This window comes from Microtus ochrogaster, unplaced genomic scaffold (genome assembly GCF_000317375.1).
Source record: "Microtus ochrogaster isolate Prairie Vole_2 unplaced genomic scaffold, MicOch1.0 UNK8, whole genome shotgun sequence".
NCBI lineage: Eukaryota > Metazoa > Chordata > Mammalia > Rodentia > Cricetidae > Microtus > Microtus ochrogaster.
The window spans coordinates 8,002,527-8,023,332 of record NW_004949106.1 but is presented as its reverse complement, the minus strand read 5'-3'; the positions used below and the strand labels follow the sequence as shown (position 1 = coordinate 8,023,332).

The 20,806-nt window shown below is 50.1% G+C and overlaps 2 protein-coding genes across 2 annotated transcripts in view; one reads left to right on the top strand and one right to left on the bottom strand.

Moving 5' to 3' along the window:
* Nucleotides 1-6,457, top strand: part of Gls (glutaminase) — an 85,767-nt gene extending 79,310 nt beyond the window's left edge. The window contains exons 19-22 of the mRNA XM_026788841.1: nt 618-679; nt 1,349-1,425; nt 1,519-1,582; nt 3,903-6,457. Of these exons, the coding sequence (XP_026644642.1) occupies nt 618-679; nt 1,349-1,425; nt 1,519-1,582; nt 3,903-4,059 (360 nt within the window). The 3' untranslated portion in view covers nt 4,060-6,457. The remainder of the gene's footprint in view (nt 1-617; nt 680-1,348; nt 1,426-1,518; nt 1,583-3,902) is intronic.
* Nucleotides 6,458-10,189: 3,732 nt separating this feature from the next.
* Nucleotides 10,190-20,806, bottom strand: part of Stat1 (signal transducer and activator of transcription 1) — a 38,647-nt gene continuing 28,030 nt past the window's right edge. The window contains exons 18-24 of the mRNA XM_005366423.3: nt 19,370-19,419; nt 18,658-18,752; nt 17,594-17,739; nt 16,121-16,306; nt 15,130-15,205; nt 14,114-14,213; nt 10,190-10,989 (exon numbers count right to left, since the gene is read on the bottom strand). Coding sequence (XP_005366480.1) covers nt 10,975-10,989; nt 14,114-14,213; nt 15,130-15,205; nt 16,121-16,306; nt 17,594-17,739; nt 18,658-18,752; nt 19,370-19,419 — 668 coding nt within the window. The 3' untranslated portion in view covers nt 10,190-10,974. The remainder of the gene's footprint in view (nt 10,990-14,113; nt 14,214-15,129; nt 15,206-16,120; nt 16,307-17,593; nt 17,740-18,657; nt 18,753-19,369; nt 19,420-20,806) is intronic.

Here is a 20,806-nt window from a genome sequence, read left to right as displayed (position 1 = left end):
TGGAGGCAGACATAACTGAGTGGTCTTATGATCACTAGCCTCTTCCATTTAACTGTAAAAACAAGCAGATAAGTATCGAAAGTAGATGCACCTTAAGCTTTAGAGCCGTCTGTGGCAGGGGTTAACCTTCAGGCAGTGTCTTCTGTTCTGAGCACACCCTAGTTTACATCTGTCACCTGGGCACTTGTCCTGACTCCCAGTGAAGAGCAGCTTTGTTCTCAAGTTTACGGTGACACGAATCCGCTCCTCTCTCAGATTTGCCAAGCAGTCGGTAACTAGTGGGGACAGTGATGCTGCCAGGGACGACACATTGATGTAGCCTGAGTGGTTTCAGTATGCGATACGCCCTTTACCCATATGCACACTGATTCGCAGTAGGGAGACATTCTGTGTGAGGTTTCCCAGGTCATCCTAACTGCAGATGGCAGTGTTAGGAGCGTCAGTCTGTGTCTAGACTTTTCCACGGGTCCTGGTAAAAGAAAAGGCCATGTGTGTTCTTTAGGTATGGCCCCGAGATAATATTGACCAGCACAGCTGAAGTTCAAAGCACACGGGACTACGTGGCAGCAGCAGTGTCTGCCTTCTCCCGCAAATGTGTGTCTCTTCTTTGTTCGCAGGTAAAGTCGGTAATAAACCTTCTGTTCGCTGCGTACACTGGAGATGTGTCTGCCCTCCGGAGGTATGCTCGCTGGGTGGATGCGCTGTGGCTTTAGGTGTTTGAAGGTCTTAAGGTCTCACCTGCACTTGTAATACAGGTCACCAAATAAGATACAAAGAACCCCACTCTTCCACTTATACCGGGCCCCCACTTCCCGTGTCTCGGACCTCCTTCTTGTCCTTCCACAGACACCCAGCTCTCTGTGGTAACTGGCCACCTAACTGGCTAGTGGTTGGCTGTAATGGATCTCTGGTGACACAGGTGTTCGGTGCCGCGCACGTTACCAGGACTAGAAAGGCCACGGGCCCCTGAATACTGAGCCAGAGTTCCCTCTTGGAGCTAAGTTGGTTTCCATGCTGTTTTAAAAGCGTTAGCAGCACGGGTAACTCCAGGCAGTGTAGTCGAAGAAGGGGAACCCTGCTGGACGCACACTGCTTTACTATGGGCATTTTTGCCTCTTTGGTGCTGATCCTGGATTTGCATCATGATGGGACGAAGCTTAGTTCTGGGAGCGGCAGCTGATGCTCATCTCACTGGAAAGTAGCTAAGGAGGAGCGGTCACGTGGCATTCACCCACGGCTCTGTGCTGGCTGAGCCGGGTACCATTAGTGGAGCTGGGAGAGCGTGGGATCTGAATGAACGGATGGAGTAACTGTTACCACCCGGTTAACCTGACCACCTGACTTTCAGGTTTGCCCTGTCGGCCATGGACATGGAGCAGCGGGACTATGACTCCAGAACGGCCCTCCACGTGGCTGCCGCCGAGGGTAATGCGTGAACCGCGAACTGCTTGCTACGGTTTTTACAGCCTTCAATTCTTCTCAAAACTAAAATCTCTTTTTGTGTGTTGGGGGCTGCAGGTCATGTGGAAGTGGTTAAATTTTTGCTGGAAGCTTGCAAGGTGAACCCCTTCCCCAAGGACAGGTGAGTGCATTGCCTTCTAGTGTGATTGATAACACGGTCTGAATACGTGGGATTGTCGTGTTGAGTGACAGCTACGTGTGAATGCACCAAGGGGCTTGCTTGTGACATCAAAGCCTGCCTTATTTGGAAATCTTAGGTTAGATGTCAGTCAGCCCATATGAAGAAGACACGGCTTTGTACTTGAAAAGATAAAATGGGAAATCTGTTCTCACAGGACTAACGACACACGGTAGACAACACCGACGGGTGGGAAAGTTTGTAGAAAACGTTCATCTTTAGTGTGATGGCATTGATGGGTATCCCTGGATTTGGCACAGCTAGTTTTTTTTGTTTTTTGTTTTTTTTTGGTTTTTCGAGACAGGGTTTCTCTGTGGTTTTGGTTCCTGTCCTGGAACTAGCTCTGTAGACCAGGCTGGTCTCGAACTCCCAGAGATCCGCCTGCCTCTGCCTCCCGAGTGCTGGGATTAAAGGCGTGCGCCACCACCGCCCGGCGGCACAGCTAGTTTTTGAAGGCTTTGTGGAAGCTGAATTTTCAGTGGTCCACTGGAGAGAAGGGCACTGGATGGCACCGAGTGAGGAAGGGTGTTGTGCTGCAGTGGGAAGAACCACCTAGAACGCTGCTCCTCCCTGCCCCCCTCGCCCACATGACCACTTCCCAGCCTGGGCTGTGCTGAACAGGCACTGCTGTGCCCGCTCCCTGGGCATCCCCTCCTAGAGTGGACTGGGTGAGCCTCTGCACAGTGAGGACAGGCAGAGCCTGTGAAGAATGCAAGGGGACAATCATACTCGTGCTGTTGGACGAGTAGGTTCCGAAGGGAGCCCGAGAGCTGCACAAAGGTGGGAGTAAGCTAGCACCCTCCTGGGGAGCTGACCGGCTTACTAAGCCTTTGGTTTTTTTTTGGCGGGGGGGACTAAATCTTCTTGGTTCAGCGTACAAAAAGTGAGAAGCCAGTGTCAGTATCTGAAAATTGCTAGCAATTTTGTAAGGTGGCGACGTGTTGGCTGTCTCTCCCGTCCAGTGGCCATTAAAAGAATGATTGAAATTAGTTGCATTGACAACCCCCTCCCCCCATCTACCAGTATAGTGTCCGTCATAGTGCCCTGCAGAGTAAGAGGCCGGAAAGTGTCTCGCTGTGCTTAGAACTCAAACACGACCTATGCAATGCGTGTTGGGAACACTATGTGAATTCCTCCGCTCCAAATTTGCCTCCGAGAATGTGGAAACACAAGCATCCATCTTATAGGCAAAGGTAGCTGACTAACTTGGTAGCTGTGGATTTAACTGTGCATCCAGAGTGAAGCCTAGACCCCGGCGTGTTTTCCCAGGGATAAGAGTCACTTCGGCTATTGATCAAATAGCAGGAGTGAAATAGCGTATTCCTTCCCGAGAGACTTCTCATTACGTACTGGAAGAGACGTAAAGAAGACGGGGCAGGTGCCCCCACCCCCAGATTAACACAAACATTTGGTCATGTTAGAGCCATGTTTTTTGAGAAACGTGAAGAGACACGTAAAGTGATACTTACCTGATCTTGAACATCAAGGACAGGCCACTAGAAACATCGAATGCTACCCTAAGCACTTTTGGTTGTTTCTGCTTTATGTTGTGACCCATTACGGTGAAAGGTTGAGGGTCGATACAGAATGAAGGAAAGAGGCTAAAGCAGGGAGGTGGGGGAGGAACAGGAACCAGCAGAGGGAGCTGAGAGGGCGGGCTCATGGTTGTGAAGGAGCCAGGAGCCAAGCATGCCTGGTGTCTGCTGGGCCTTGGGCTGACTCATTGCTGTGACCGCTCTTTGCTTGTCCTGGTATCTCCATCTTCCTCTCACAGTGGGGATGACGAGTTCTGGTCAGGCGGTGGACCAGTTAAGCCTGCAGCCCCCTACCCTTGCTGGGTACGAAAAAGGGTCACTTCCCCTGGGCAGGTCTTGCTTATCTAACATGTATTCGTTGTCACGAGGATGTTGTGACTTTTGAATTCACAGGAACGTGAATTTTCTGGGAAAGGTTGCGATGATGCGTGTTACTGCCTTAAACACCCGCAACACTAGACTTGGCTTCCATGCCCCTCCCTCAGCACGTGGGTATGGAAGCAGGGTCTTTTCACAGGACCCCTCTGCCCCTCAGTTGTCCTCCTGGGTACCTGATGGCTCACTCAGACCAGCTGTTGGGCGCCTTTGCCGTACTCACTTGTGATGCTGCTAATGGCGCTGACCCTGAGTGGCCAGGGAACCTGGGATGGACCTAGAGCCCAGGGATGCTGGGCAGCCGTCTCTGTGCAGCAGTGCTGAGTACTGACACCCCTGTCTGTGTGCTGCAGGTGGAACAACACCCCCATGGACGAAGCGCTGCACTTCGGACACCACGACGTCTTTAAAATCCTCCAGGAATACCAAGTCCAGTACACACCCCAAGGGGACTCTGACAATGGGAAGGAAAATCAGACTGTCCACAAGAACCTCGATGGGCTGTTGTAATGGCCCCAGAGGCCTGGGTTACTTACCTATTCGATTGTGGAACATGGCTATGAAGAACATGTATATTTCTGTCTGGCAGTGATGTGCACTGTGCGTTTGTCATGTCAGTGTTACTGGAGTTTCCTTCCTTGTGCGCACAGGACAAAATCTGATGTCTTTGGGGAAAATAGAAATAAAAGAACCTCCCTTCATAATGTGAGCAATAGTTACCTCTCGCGTTGCACAATTTGATGTCCAGGAATAGTTAGTTACCGATGCTAGCTGACGTGTGTGGCCCTCATGAGTTGTGTGTGTTGTAAACTTTCAATCCCCGGGTGATGATATCCTCATAGGCATTTATGAGCTAAGCTTCGTTGTACAGTTTACCTACCCGCGGGGTTGATGCTGTCATTAGATAAACCAGTGTGGTTTTCAAGACTTTAAATATAGATTAGCTTGAGTGTTTGAACAACTATACGCACATGGTTGAGTATTTAAAATGTGTCATCTCACCCTCACGTCAAGGTGACCCCTTCAACACTAAAATAGTTGCTAGCCATTCATAGAACTCGCCAATTCTGATTAGGTTTTTATCAGGGACTCTGTGACGATACGTTTGGTGACCAAAACACATGCGTGGATATAGTTCTAGTACCTTTGAGACCTTTCCTTTCATACGGTCCTCGGGCCAGCCTCTCTGAGGCCTTGGGAAAGTGAGTACCGGCACGCTCTGCAGTCTCGTGTGTCCTCGGCAAGTCTAGCCCAGAGACAGAGCCTGGCCGTTATCTACAGAAGAGGAACCAAGATTCAGGCATCTAACTTAGCTTAAGAGGAAAGACAGTGCTACCGCAGACTTGGACGTTTCTTTCAGCTTCTACGACAGAGAAAAGTTCAGACATGCTCTCCGTTACCAAAGTTGCAGGGACACACGTAGGGACAGCCGCAGAAGACATTTCCCTTCAGTCCTACTGGCAACAGTCTGCGTAGGCTAGCTGTCCCTTCCCGAGGCCTGGGGGTCACTCTGCACTGCCCCCCTCTGTTCCTAACTCTCGGGCGGACTCAGGAAAGATGACGTCCTTGTAAATTTAGACTCCCCATGTCTTTGTTTTGGAACAGTGATTTCTGAGTAACTTAGACAACAGGTCAAAGGGACCTTAGCGAGAACCCAGTTTCCTAGCAATTGCACATAGTGGACCCTATTCTACTTCCGAGAGACGAGGGCTCTGTTAGTGAGGACTTGTGGTGATGGAGCGCATGTGTGCATGCGTGTGCACACACAAATGCACTTCTTGGAAACTGCCCGCGGAAGATGCAGAATTCTCAACTACACAGACGCAGTGGTTACCACGTTAACACAGAGTCTCTGACCCTCGCTATCAACACAGAACTGCACCCGAGTTTCCTGACGCCTGGCGGCACAGTATCCAGTAGCCGCCAGCTGCTGTGGCCCGTTTTTAGCCGTTCCCCTGCTATTCCCTAGCCAGCGCCCCCCTTGATGAAACCCTTAACGAGTGCCCCTTCCCTGAGCCAGGCACCCCCACCATGGATCTAAGTTCCAGGAGCTGTGGGAGGATGGTGGGCAGGCATCCAGCCCTGCCACTGTGTTCCGCTTCCACAAGCCTCTTGAGACAAGCGGACAAGCGGCACTACACTCTGCGCGGGGCCATCAGTTCCAAAGTTAAGGCGTGACCGCGTTTTAGTTGGAATCCACTGAGCTCACGCTATTCCAGAAGCAACTGGCTTTGTGTGGTTCGATGCGTGACTTAACTATCACCAGTGACTCCGAGGCTTCTCTGAATGTTATTCTGTATATTGTTTGAAAACAGAAGTTGTATCTTTTCTAAGATCAGTGCCGTTTTGTACAGTCTTTGTGGCCTGGTTAAATAGGCTCTCTTTCCCCTCGCGGTGTTATGACTATGTGCCAGGTCTTGCTCCGGCTTTCTGCTAGTGGCTGATATTAAGGAGAACACTTTTGTTTAAATGCTTGAATGAGCTGTTACTGCTGCCATCAGTAAACTCCAAAGATCTTATTTTTTTGTTTTGTTTTGGCTTTACGATCTTGTGTAATTTTTCTGTATCATGGGAACATTACATGGTCATGTTGGTTTGAAGCTCTGTTTACGCTGCTGTTTCTGCTGTCCCTGTTATAATACCCATGCCTGGGGATACACCACGCTTTAGCCGCACAGCTGGATTTGCTCTTGATCCTGCTGACTGTCAGGGACTAGGTGACCTGATGTGGGATTTAGGTCCCTCCTGGGGAGTCCAAAGCTTTGAATGTATCTACTTCCGACGTTTCCCAAAATGAAATCTTAAAACTATAAACTGTAAGTATTCTGAAAATTGGGAAATATTTATTTTAAATGAGATCAGGTAGTGTTGCTTTTTATAGCCTAATAAATACATGTATTGAAAACAAGCCGTGAGAAATGAATTTTCTTAAAATAACTAAGGTTTTTCTCTGCACTTTTGAGTTGTGAGTCTGTAGCTGTTTTACAGCCAGCCTGTTACGGGGTCAGGGAACACACAGAGTCACGTGGGATCTGTGGACCCAGGGCGAAGATGAGAACTGTGGGGACCTAGCTGTGGATACTAGGGATGGGCAGGCTCGTTCAGCTCTCCAGAAGCTTGCACTGTGCCTGTACAGTTAAAGTGCTCAGGGTACCGGCTGCACTGCGCCATTGCAGGTACCCTTGGACGAGAGCACGTTTCCATGGAGCCCTGACGTCTACTGGGGAGCTGACCCAGGACCGCCACACCAGGATCTGAGTGGGCCCGGCTGGCGGCTCCCGAGTCCCCCACACATGGAAATGGTTCTCCATTCCAGAATGCCCTGGTCCTCGTGGGGTTAAATCAGTGTCTGGTTTCCTAACCACAAAGGTTTATGAACACCATGCCAATCCCATTTTCATTTTATCAAAGTCTTGTGCCACAAACCAAGCGGCTTGGTTACAGCGGCTGTGGTGTTAGGGCCATCTCTATTATTTTAATAATAATAATAATAATAGCTAGGTGGTGGTGGTGTGCACCTTTAATCCCAGCACTTGGGAGGCAGAGGCAGGCAGATCTCTGTGAGTTCAAGGCCAGCCTGCTCCAAAGCTACGGAGAAACCCTGTCTCAAAAAACCAAAATAATAATAGTAATAATAATATTCTATTAATAACACATGGAATTCTTTGATCTAACCCACACTTTTATTGATGAAGCTGGGACCCAACAGTGGGCCACGACATGCAGCTCTTAGCCAATATTCTCTCCCTGCACCCTACCACACAGTTACAGGTAAGTACATATCTTCACTGACATTAGCTAACAGTTACTAGAGTCTCTTTCTTGGGGCCACACGTGTCATGTCCTGCGACATGAGTCAGCTCCTACTGAACATGCATGTGTCTGCAGATGGAAACTTGGTGGCAGTGCACAGCTCACAGATAACCCCAACAGGGAAACGTTCTAGTTGTTCATCTAACCGGGATCACTCTATTTTCGTGGCACTCTTTTTTTTAGGAGTTTAGGTTAGTTTTCTTTGTTAGTCCCTATGGTAACATATGCTCATAACTCATGGGTGTTGAGGGAAGCAGCCCGTGGAAGCACTGGGTGGGGCTCTTACACACTTTTTACGAATGGGAAAGCATCTGGGTATGAAAGGGTCTGGATGGGTAGGCTAGGAGGTGTAGTGTTTGGAGACAGAAGGGTCTAGGCTTTGTCATAATTACGGCAGCTGTTTTAAAAGACGGGGACAGAAGCTAACACAACAGGCTGGAAACGCAGGCTCTCCAGGACTGCTCAGAGGGCTCGTGTCTGTTCTGGAGCTTGACCTGACTGGGCCTTATGGGACCAGCCATGCCTCCTGCTGCCTTTCACATTCTAGCAGCCGATCTGCTATGAAGCCAGACTGTCAGGGCACCAAGGTATCATTTACGCAGAAGACATCGAAGGGCTGCCAACATGCCGACAGTAACGGACTGAGTACGGCAGCATTATGAAATACAGAGTCCACAAGTTTGATGGTAGATATATTGGCATCTCTACCTTTTGGGTAGCTTTACTTGGAGTGCTCAGTAAAAGTGTCATAAGTTAGGATTATTTTTCTACAATACATCATACTGTCCCTTTAAAGTCAGAGTCCACAGTCCACGGCCCAGGCTTGGACTCCCGGAACTCGAGAGCCTCGCCTTGCTGATGACCACTGAGCTGTCCAGACTTTAAAACACTACTGAGGAGCCTCGGCTTCCTGTAATTGGCTTAGATGTTATTTCTTGAAAATTATATGCATTTTCCTGTAACACTGACATGATCAGTAGCTTTTGACTAGTTAAAAAAATTAGATTATGTGTATAAATGTTTTGCCTTTGTGTGCGTCTGCACATCACATGAGCCTGGCGCCCATGGAGGTCAGAAGAAAGTATCAGATCCTCTGGGACTGGGGTTATAGATGCAGTGTGGGTGCTGGGAACCGGACCTAGGTCCACTGCCAGAGCCACGAGGGCTCCAAACCACTGACCACTGGCTACATTTACTTCACAAAATCTCCATTGGGCTTCAGTGGGTAAAGTGTCTGCTGAGCATATAGCCCAGTATCTGAGAACATCTTACGTTTATGACAGGGGCATTTGTTCTGTCTACTAGTGTCTTCCACGCATCTAGAGGAATGTCTGGTTCAAGACAGATATTCAACATATTTGATGAATGAATGAATGAATGAATGAATGAATCTTAAACAAAAAGATGCCCTCAGATAAATCATCCCCTCAAGATGGGGGCAGCCGCCAAGCTCCAAAAGTCAAAGACTTTTCAACTTTCCAATATTCTCTGGCGCCTTCCCTGCAGCCGTTGGGCACCATGGGTCTGCTCTGTTTGCTGACCAATGCCTTCATGTTCAACATTAGTGTTCAGGCAGTCAGTAGATTCCCTTTATGCAATGGCACCTCAGATAGTGCCTAAGTAATATCAGTCTATCCGAAGTGGGACACATATGCTCTATTCTTAGAAAATGCCATCCTGGACATACTCAAATGCAAACATCCTTAAGCTAGGACATTTGGTGACTTCTTACATCAGTCAGTGACTTAAGAATTTAAAGAGATTTTCTTCCACTAAGTTAGACACCTCTCTTTTGTCCCTGCTCCCTCTTCTTTCAAGAGTTATGAACTCATGTAGCCCAGGCTGGCCTTGGACTTGCTACGTAACCAGGAATGGCTTTAAACTTCTGATCCCTGTGCCTCTGCCTCACGAGTGACCTCACCATGATGCCTACCCTAAACTGCCAGAGTCACTGTGGCAAGGGTAACACTTAGAAAAATAGTGTCATTAATCTTATTTTAAAATAGGCCTGATACGTCAATGAGATACATATTAAACCAACTCACAATACTAGACATTTTAAATATCTTTATATTAAATACCAATAGGAGGCTAACATTTTAACATTTTTTTTAAAGTCTTAGTTCAACAGAATGAAACCGTTCTCATAGTGTAGACGACGTAAGCAATAGTTAGATCTCAGCATCTAGACACAGTACTTTAAAAATGGTTTGTTTCTTGTTCCGTTTAAGAGTCTGTGAGAGCCCAGCCAGTCCCAGGCTGTACACGGAAAGAGAGGAGGCCTCTGCTTCCGTTGGGGACCACGGAAAGGGCTGTGCATATGCTAAGTGCAGCCCATAGCACACAGCTGTGGCAGGGACAATGGAACGCAGCATGGCTGCATGGACAGCAGTCTGGGACAGCTGCCCAGAAGAACCTCGGCAACCCACGCAATCCCTGGACCACTGAACTGTGCTGGGCCACGGAGGAAGGTGGAAAAACAGCACACACCATAAAACACTGTTCCTCCAAAGTCGTCTGGCAACACGGAGCAGACCACGGAACGATATATGAACATAGTTGGCAGAAAAAGCCCATTATCAGTGAAAAAGAGTGTTCAGTACCGTGACACAGAATGTATTTTGGAATTATCTGATACTCGTATTTGGCTAATGATTCAAGTCAGTTACTAGTTTTTCTAATTTCGTGGCTAATGAAGACAACCAGCTAGAAAGAATAAAGGCAGCCCATTCAAGAACATGAATAAAACTGCTGGGTTTTTCTAGATCTGTAATTTCAACTTTAAAAAAAAAAATGTTTGCCTTAAGAAAGCTGGCTCCCTTAATGGATGTGCAAAGATAGTTTTATTCAACCGGTGACCAAAATGACAGCAAGACCCACTTAGCTTGGTGGAGTATATATTAAACAGAAACTACTTGAGAATTTGGAAAACGTTTTCTTTCTTCTATGGGTGTTTAGTTTCGCTTAACGGCAGCCAACAACAAAGCTAGGTCACCGAAGAGCGCAATCGTGCCTGCAGTTTCACAGGCCAGTGTAGAAGACGTGCTAACACCCCTGTTCCCCCCCGCCCACACACACACACTCAGATGAAGGATGTCCACTATCGTCTGACATATCACTGCATTATAAAGTTGGCTTTGAACTGTGCCATAGGCAAAAGAGCGGAAGACTTCCAGCCATAAAGCAGAGGGAGCACGCCAGTATCTTCAGGACAGAACCGCTCCTACATCACACTGCGGACTGTCCCGTGCTGTGCGGCGGTTGGGCACTGTGATGACACAGCATTTACTAGAGGTCACCTACTCCTCACCTTTCCCAGACACTGGCAGTCTAGTCCTGACGCCTTGGGCGGGTCTCTGCTCTGTCCGCAGAATCTACTTTGCACAAGTGATTGACTCTCCGGTTCACCTTCAGTTAAGACGCATGAAGTCCTTCGGAGTAACGGGTTTCTAGCGAAGAGAAATATCCACTCGCTAGCAACAGGGGGCAACAAACCGTGTTGTTCTTTCTTGCATTTCCCTAGAAACACAGCAGGTGAAGGAACAGGAACAGGAGCAGGAGGAAATCACAGATGGGAAGGAAAATGTCTCCAGAGAAGAGAGAAATTCATGTTTATACTGCGCTCATCTGCAAAAAGACAAAATGCAGTTAGGGTCATTACGCGGATGCCATGACACGCGACTCGTGTATCTTACACCACTGCCCTCGGAGCAAGGGGATGCCCCCTACAGCACATTACCACATGGGACCAGAAGGGCTGGTATGGCCTAGCCTCCCTGAACTACTCAGGGCCGCTTCCGCCACCTAAGCTGATGGGTTATGACTCTGGATTAAATCTGTGACTCAACCCAGACAGACTACAGAAAGCTTTCTGCTGTTAATGCAAGTCTCGGGGCAGCAGCCTGGTAAATCAGCTTGTTCAAAAGGGGGGGGGAAATGCTGAGCCACATGCACCCGGGGGAGAGGGATAAGGGAAAAATGATGACAGTCCCTTAATGGCCGCTGGGTAGGCAAAATCAACAAAGCCCGTGATTCAGATGTAGGTCAGAGAAGTAAAGCCACTACAGAGCCCTTCAGCTCCCCACCCTAGCCTGCCCTGTGGCCCTGGATACAGGAGATTGTGGTCAGCCAGCTGTCCGTCGGAGGACACTGGCCTGCCACTGACTCTGGCTCCCATGCTGGGGCGGTTGCCAGTCTCCAGGATGGTTCTGTGCCCTGGCTGCTCTTCAGACATTGCTGCCCCTGCCGTCGTAGGGTGTGCGCGTGCAGGTGTTACCAGCAGCGTCTATTCTAGGGCAGAGGCCAGGGTCCTGCTAAACGCCCTTCGGAGTGAAGGGCGGCCTCACAGTGAAGACTTCACCAGCCTAAGCACTAGACCGCAAAGCCTCTAGGGAGTTCTAGGAAAGCAGTTTGAGACTGAAAACGGTGTTGGTGGCTTTGTCTCTTAGACGGTACTCTTGTTGACACAGATCTGTAGTTAAAATGGCGTACTACTGCAGGAACAGGGGAGAGGAGGAGAGCGGGAGAGAGAGCCTGCATCCAAATCCTGCCACTATGTGAAGTTCTTCATACCCTAAGTTGGCTACTAGTGCCCAGCACACAGGTCTGGTTGAAGAAAGCATGTATAAAATGTCCAGCGCCAGAGAAGAAACTAATGGACAGTGTTGGTGTGAAGACTGGACAAAGGCCTCTAGGAAAGTAAGCGGATTCTACCCCAGCCCCAAGAGGCAAGTCCACTGTATGGGAACGTCATGCTACATAAATAAATGCCCATGTCCTAGCATAAAAAACCAGTCCTCAGATGCTGGCCCTCATGGACAGTCACCTCAGGAGCCTGACCGCCAAGGCTGGCCCGGCTAGCCACCCTCACTACCTCTCTAGTCCACGGCTGCCGCCTCCTCATGGAAATAAGCCAGCTCAGCTGAGTTCACCTCGGAGCACACACCTACTTCCATGTGTTTTGTGACAATGTGTGCGCGGCCCAACTTGGCCGCCAACATCAGCTCCTCCTGTCCTGGCCTCGTAACTGCTGGGATTCTAGGCAGAACCGCTTCACTCAGCCCTCAAACTCTGACTCCCAAGAGTTACCACGGGACAGAAGTCAGGGCGAGGGTCGAGGACGGAGCATACTGTGGTGACGGTAAGCTGCTTTGACAGGCCAACCCCATTCTCACCTTGTCCAATCAGACCAGGACCTCTATAGAGGTTCTGAGACCATTGGGGTTCACCTGGGGACTACTGTGGCAAGCTGATATTTCTCACAAACTAATTTATTGTATCTACACATCCTATGCGTCTATTCCGTAAGTCAGACGGATAAAATTGCTAGAACAGAACGGCATCCGGAGGCTACGAACCCATTTCTTGGCATTTGTTGGAGGGTGTGAAACCGCTGCGGCGTACTGAAAGCCGTGCTCCTTGCACAAATGGGGGAACTAAGGGCTTAGAAGGTCGCGGGGACCCACAGTGATGGCAGCTGGAACCGTATGCCAAATTCCAGGCACAGGCTTCCCACCCAGCCCTGCCTTGCCTTTCTTTGCCTTAACAGAGGCCAAGAGCTTCTGCCTGGCACACAGTGGCAGTGGTGACCTGGCAGATCTCCTGGGCAGCAGAGGAGGTGTGAAAACGCACCCTGGTTTCAGACCCTTTGCTCAGGTTTACACGTTCTCAATCAAACTTTGCCATTATTCCACTTTCACATGAGATTTGCCAAACACCCTTGACAGCAGTATCAGGGTGCTGCTGTACACAGACCGGAGGCTCGCTTCCCAGAACTCCGCACGGTTCTGTGACCACCCTAGCTCCGCCAGTCTTAGCAGCCAGGAAGCCTATGGAAGCATTTCCTGAGCTTCCCAGCCCACTTCGTGAGGTCCCATGTGAGGAACAGGCAACAGCTGAGGTGACACATGCTTTTCCTGAGCACACGGACATCCGTGGCTGAAGCCTTCCTCTCTCTCCTGTCCCCATCTCTGACTCTCGTTACGGGACACGTTTTTTTGCTAGGTGCAGAGCCTCCGGCGACGAGGAAACGCCTGACGCCTGCTACAGCTAAGAGAATGATTTTTGAAAGCATTTAAGGAAGCTTTGGAAAGTGAACTGGCCTAACTCCGTGTGGCAAGGGGCTTCAAATGAAACAGCATCAGCGAGACTGCCAGTCACCCAGACGGAACACGTGGGATAATGGATCTCAGGCTGAAAGGCAAGGGGTCCTACTGGAGCAGCTGAAAAACATTCTCCCCAAAGAAGACTGTCTCTTTTGCAAACACCGTGTTTCTATTTAGATCGTGAAACCTATTAATTAACCTTCGCTCCCTGAACCAATCCTCATGCCCGTCCTTGATGGCCTCAAAAGCTGGCAGGATGAGTTAGCATCTTATGTAGCAAGTGGAACTCTCAGCCCCCCGCCCTCTGTTCCCTACCCCCTGTGAGTGAGTGTGGAAATGCTGTACCAACCAGCATCTGCCCTCCTAAGGATGACTCCTTCACCGGGCCCTAAGCAGCCAAGGGAATACATCTGCCTCAGAAAACCTTGGTCTCTTAGTGTGTTAACTGTCAGTACAGCTAGGCCTTCCTGCTGCATGGGGAAGGGATGAGATCCTGCTGCTGCTGCAGCTGTCCTAAATACAGGCTCATCTCTCTAAAAAGCCTTCTCTCTGCCCAAGGCTGCTCCTCACAGACAGACTTCCGATCTGCCGCCCTACCAGCCTGCTCAGGCGTTCTCAGGGTGGGACCAGCCCGCCACGGGACTCACCATACTGTCGAAATCAGAGCCCACTATCCGGGACATCTCATCAAACTCCTCCGGAGACATGGGAAGCAGGTTGTCCGTGGTCTGAAGTCTAGAGGGATGGCTAGAAGAGAGAGAGGAGAGAGGGCAGTGTTAACCGCAAGCTACAGAGGCAGCAATGCACAGAGACTCTTTCATCCGCCATTGAGTGACCACTTCGTATTTTGATTTCAGAAGAGCGTACACCTTATAAAACATGTCGGGAAGACTGCAGATCGTGGAAGGTTTATGTCCCCAGCCCGGCCCCGGGGGGGATACACTAAACTTTAGACATGAGTGAGTGATTGTTGAGACTGAAGCCTACACCCCTGCTGCCTGGTGGAGCCTCGGTGTGAGCGTGTGCGGTGTCATCTGCGTGGGCAGACTTCTGAGGCTTACCCTGGACAGAAAAGCACCAGAGAAGTGTCTGGGGGAATCCCTCATCCCTACCTTGAGGGTTGTATGCAGATAAGGCTGCTCCACAGAGTGTTTTTACATGAAGACTACATCCATTCACCCCAAGACAGTGCCGCAAGCCAAATAACTGACAATTGACTTTTCCAAAACTTTCTGCCTTTTGTAGAATGAAACAACAAAATAAATGCAAGTGGAGGAAATGGATCTCGGTTATGACTCTGGCCTTTTCTTCATTTGAAAAGAACTACTCTCCCAATCGTCCATTTTTGTTTATTTTATTCATACTTTTCCAAAGTATCAATCTGGGGAGAAAGTATATTCCTTACATACAACTTCGCTTTATTTTTATTTTGTTCATTGCTGTTTCGCTTGGGATTTTTTGTTGCTGTTTATCTTTAAGGCAGTAAAATGCTGGCAAGCAGTCACACCGGGGGCTAGTCAGGATCTTTCCAAAAAGTCCAACTGTAATGGCAGCATCAACTACAGCAGAAAAGCAAGCTACGAGCCAACGCCATCCAAGGGCCCCAGCCAGGAGCCAGGCTGGCGTGAGGCTCTGACAATGTCAGTCTTCCGAGCTCACTTACACTTCAGACACCGAAATCAGCTCGGTCTTGATGTAGCCTGTTCGCTTAGGGTCGTCAAGCTCCATTGGTTCTGGGGCTGGAAGCAAGCACACATCACGGCATTCGCGTTAGCAGAAATTACACGGGAACAGAACCGTCGCTTCGAGGGACCCATTCTGTCTGACTTGAAACTTCGTGTCCTGGAACCTTACGGGGTCATGACCTTCCTGCCAAGGTCATCTGAGATCCTAGTGGGAATGGAGAAACGGCCAAGAGAAGGCCAGGGGTCTAGCCGCTTGCCTCTTCCCAAGGCTTGTGGTCTTGCAGGAAGACAAATGAAGCCCAGGAATGCCAAGGTCAGGCTGGTCTAGCTGATGGAATATGCACAGCCGTGGGGTAGCCTAAAGGGATCTTTGCCCCAGAGTCAAGGTACTGCTAGTTAGACTTCATATTTCAAACAGCTACTAGCTTTGTTGGCATGTTCCAAAACTGGGCTGGTCTAATATGAATTTTCCCGAATGTGATCCCATGACCAGAGAGGCAGACTTGCATCCGAGAAGTCTCTGGCCCCTAAGACTCACAACCACAGGCTCTAAGAAGCAACTGAGCCCACCCGAATGGACCACTCATTTATCCTGAACCCAGGCAGGCTAGAAGAAATTGGTCAGCCTTGGTTCCTACCCTCTACCCTTTCATGCGGAGAAAGCAGTAACAGACATATGAAAACCAGACACGGATTTTCCCAGTATCCTCAGAACAGAAATACGTATTCACTGCATACTAGCCACAGCAGGCCAGGCGATATTTCACTTCTGCTGTACTGAGTGTACGGCGCTGTCTAAAAAACCCTGCCCCGTCAATTCAGAAGCGATGGGCTGGCATCCGTGCCATCGTGAGCCACTGATAGGTGATGGTGAGGACCAATGTGTTTGGAACTCGCTTGGGAGCAACCGAGCACCACAGACCTCGCTGTGCTCTCCCATCTGGGCACCACGGCGGGCCGTACACTCACCTTCCTTTGGCCTGGAGTAGTACTTCCCAAAGGCATGGTCTTTGTCAGTGTTGGGGTACAGGTACTTCAGGGGATTCTCTGGGATATTCTCAGCAGCCATCACTTTGTAATTGCGGATAATGTCGGGGAAAGTAACCGCTGAAAGCTCTTTCTTCGTGTAGGGTTCAACGGCGTGGAAGTCGGGTTCTAGGAGGAGGAAATCACGGAGGCTGACTGAGTACCTGGCACCTCAGAGAGGTCTAAAGTTCCTGCGGGCAGAGTCTAGTGAGGAGCAGGTGCAGCCCGCAAGGTCTGTCCACCCGGGGCCTCTGTGTTCTAATCCTGCCTTCGGAGGAAAAGCAAGCGCTGCCTTTGTTCAGGAACAACACACTTGCTGCCCTCTGCTTAGGGTCTAGTTCCAGTGCAAAGCTTGCATCCTTAATGCCCATCCACGGATACCACTGGCCGGGTCACTGGGCTTGGGCTGCAAATCGTGTTTTTAAAGATGGGCCCCCTTCCTACTTTCCTGTCATAGTGAAAAACTCCGTTTTATGAAAACAAGCAACTCTCAAAACAAAACCAAGATGCTGCAAGCTACTTCTCCCAGGACATAAGCTATGCTTCAGGTGTTTGGAGCCCAAGACACCTCGGAGCAGAGCGTGCCCTGTTGCTCCAAGCTGGGGCTCTCCCTCAGGTTTCTGACAATTCTGTAGCCCACGCTGCCCTGCTCCTCTTTGAGCGGTCTCTTAGCCCCATCTCTCAATGGGCTTGGGAAATGAACTACCAGGAAAAAACAAAACGGGACAGACCTCAGCGCCCACTGCCAGCACTGGACCTGAATCCAGGTCTTTGGCTGTTTTCATCAGAAAAAAAAAAGTAGAAGAGTATTCCTTCTTTCTTACTCTATCTCCTGAAAACAAGAAGTCCCTGCTTCCCCTCCAGCGGCAAGTCATAAGCAACCATCGGTTTGTTACTGTTACTTTTCCTTCTTCCCACCTGCCCCGTCTTATCACAGGAAAGCTGCGCTGGGAGCTATGTTTGTTTAAACAGGTATCTAACAGGCAGAGAGACGAAGTCCCTCCCCTGAAGGTGGGAGGAGCTGCACCCCATCCTCACGGCCCCCTGTAACTGGGTGGACGCAGCGCACAAAGTCGGTCGTGGCCCAGGCAAGGTATCCTGGAGCGGGCTGCGTCTGAAATCCTACACTGTGGGAAATGTGATCCCTTCCAACAACTGGGTGCAGATAGTGTTGACTCATATCCTTGATCTGCAGGCAACAGGCCCGAGAGAAAGGAAAAACTTGGCCTTGGGCTCTGAAAGGCATCATTCTCACGTGTCCCGGGCAGCTTGACACCGGTGTTCCCGGTGGTGGGGAGCTTACTTATGTAATTATAGGATACGCAATTTCAGTCCCAAAGCTACCCAAACTGATGGCTCTGCAGGGATGGATGCAGGGACGGTAGGCTTGCGCGTGCGCAGACCCGCTTCACTCACCCCCTCCGTTCTGCGACCGCTCCACCCACGTGAACGTGATGGCGCCTTCCCGGGAGCTCTCACTGAACCTCAGCAGGAACGTCCCCGGCTGCTGGTCCTTAAGCAGAGCGCGTTCTCGCTCCTTGCTGATAAAGCCCATGATGCACCTGGACATTAGAGAGATTAATAGGAATATTTTGTATTTCATCCATGAGTTTTAATTTTCATTTTGACTTAACAATCTAAGAAAAGTGCTGCCACTTGAAAACAGAACGTATTATAAAAAACGCACACTTTCAAAATGTTTAACCGAGGCTTACAGAAGCCTCTCCCTTACACACGATGTGCTCAAGTAAGAACCGAGAGGCATTGGCATGAAGCTCCGTAAACAAGTGAGGGGCCTTCTTCCGGTCCTCGCTGATTTTAAACACCATGAAAATGACTGTCTATGCATCTCGTACTGGAGATGCGGGCTCAGAGGGTGCATTTTCATACGCCAGCCAGCACTTCCTTGTTGGGAGCAGTGAGACCCCAGATCCTGAATTTCTTGTAATCCCCTGATCTGAGCATGAGACCTTCCTGTTCCTGATGGCAGGAGAGTGGTTTCTGGTGGGGTTGGCTGGGGCGTGGCTCTCTCTATATAATCTGCCCCTGAACACAATAAAGGGGGCATTCTTGGGGAATTCAAGGATGACCAGTGTCGCTGTCTCTGTGTTTGTGTATTTTAACCTCCAGCCCCCTTGCCCGAAGCTCGCGAACTGGGCGACAGCGCACAGAGCTCGGACATGGGGGCGCGGTGCGCGGCACTTCCTGTCAACTGGAAGCTAGGCTTGAGATAGCCATTGATCCCGGGGACAAATGGGTTAACCCCTTCTCTTCTATTATTTTTAATACAGAATCTCGCTGGGTAGCCTTGGCTGGCCTACAGTTTGCTGTGCTCACAGACAGCTGTGATTCCTGGACGTGCGCACGTCTGTGAGGAGACCAAGTTCCTCTCAAGTAACGAAGCCCAGCTTAGACCTTGTCGCAGCCGTAAGCGCACATGCTAAAAACCGTTTCCAAGTTCAGCCCTCGGTGACCCTTACCCGTCATTCCAGAGGCAGAGCAGGTGTTTTTTAATGAGTTCCAGGATGGTGTCGATCCAAGGCCAGAAGGAAAAATTTTTATCGTTAATATTTTCCTGCAAGTACAGAAGAAACGCACAGTTGGTTAAACAAAAGCAGTGGCGTGCCCTGTCCCTTCCAAAGAGGCCCCAGCTCAGGCACGAGTGACAGCTGCCCCTTAGCAGGGGATGCCCGAGTCCCTAGCCTCTGACTGACTAATTGGCGCTCTCCTTTTCCCTGGCACCCTGGCCCAACTGCAGCACCCCAGCAGGGATGCTGTCCCAGATGACTGGAGTCGGGGCCAGTGTGAGCGGCTCAGCTCCAGCTGGCGGGGCCCAACCGGGTATCAACATCCTGTTCTAGTGCCCTCAGAGCGAGCGAGCGGTTCTGCACAGGTCACCGTACACATTTCACACGGCCTCAGCCAGAACCCTGCTGATTAAGGGGCCGCTGTGAGGGACTGGAGACGCTTTGGGGTGTGGAAGAATGTTATCGCCCAGACAGGTGCTTCCTGTCGGGCTTGGAACAACCTCCCGAACCGAAGGAAAGTAAACAACTGGCCTAGGGGGTGTGAGGGGGCGGACGACCATGCCAGAACAAGCAAACAGCGAGCTGCCACCGTGAGAAATGGGAAAGCCGCCCCAGAGTAGAAAGAACGCGGGGTTCAGAGCTGTAAAACTCAGGCAGCACCTACCTTACAGAACCTCGACCACGGAATAAGACCGTCGGGGCCCGCGTTAGGACCTAAGGGGGAAGTAGCCGTTTTATTAGACTGAAATGGATCGGACACTCTAGCCAGATGGACAACTTTATATATAGTTGCTCAAGATGGAAGAACTTAGTGCAAAGGGGTGACTGGCTCTCTGGTCCAGTAACCGGAAATGGGTCGGCAGCTACACAGACCAAGTGGACACCATCAAATAGTTGAAACTCTTATGAGTGGTGGTTGTATTTCACTTCTTTATTTTGCAAGACAGGCTCTCCCTGTCTCAAACTCACCACCCCTCCCTTGGCCCTGCCTCTCTCTCCCAGCACTGAGATTACAGATGCGCGCCAGCCAGCACGCCTGTCTGCTGCCTTGATTCTCACGGCAGGAAGGAACGGCAGGGATTACTGGGCTTCTGACTACGGAAATATGCTGGAGACTGAAGCATCACAGAGCCGTCTGCTGCCTCTTAGGTCTCCCTTCCAAGCTGATGCCACTCTGGTATCTGTCCCTGCAAGGCTCTCTGGAGAAGCCCTCCCTCCCAACCCCACCCAGCATGATTTCCCGTTGCTCCCCTAACTAACTGCCTACACGAAGTCTCCCCTACCAAAAGCCCTACAGATGAGCTGAACAGTTCCAAGTAAGACCAAGATCACCCCGTGATCATCGGAACTAGTACTTGGCTCCATACGCTCACTTTAGACTTTTTACACTTCTGTTGTTTCCCTCTGCCTTCTCCCAGTTTGGACAGCGGCTCAGACTGATGCAAGCCACAGTCAGGCTTAGCCATAGAAACTAAAACAGCCCGGTCTGACCTAATGTTACATCCACTGCCTTCCTTTAAGGAAAACCACAGGTAAGCAACAAGCAGGGAAAAAAATCCTTGCATCTCCTCAAATGCAGATACAGAGCAAGACCTGAGACCTTCCTTAATATGCAAGTTGGGGAGAAGGCTCTGCGGAGGGTCCCCTGGCTGAGAAGGGCCCACTTCCGCTGCAGTCTGTGCTACCCTGCTACTCAGACAGGAAATCTGGGCAACGGAGTTGATGGAATCTTAAAGACGTGGTTCAGAGACTCCCATTCATTGGAAGGTCTGTCAGCGATGACTGGCTCTTTCATTCATCAGCCACTAAGAGAGAATCACCTATCCTGGTCCAGCCTCGCCTGATGGACAGAACTGGCCCTGCCTCCTGCAACACGGGCCTGCCTGGCCGGAGAGTCTGGGGCTTTTAAGCCTAGAACTTTATTCTGTGTCAGGGACTTTCCTTGCTTACTCCCTAAGGACAGATTTGAGCTCGTCTGTCTCATCGATAACTCATTTCAGGCTCATGGGACATATTTTATAATCTGAAAACTTACCCTGAAATCCCATCCCAGAAATGTTAAGGGAGTGGTGGTGTGCGTGGGTGGTGTGTGCGTGGGTGG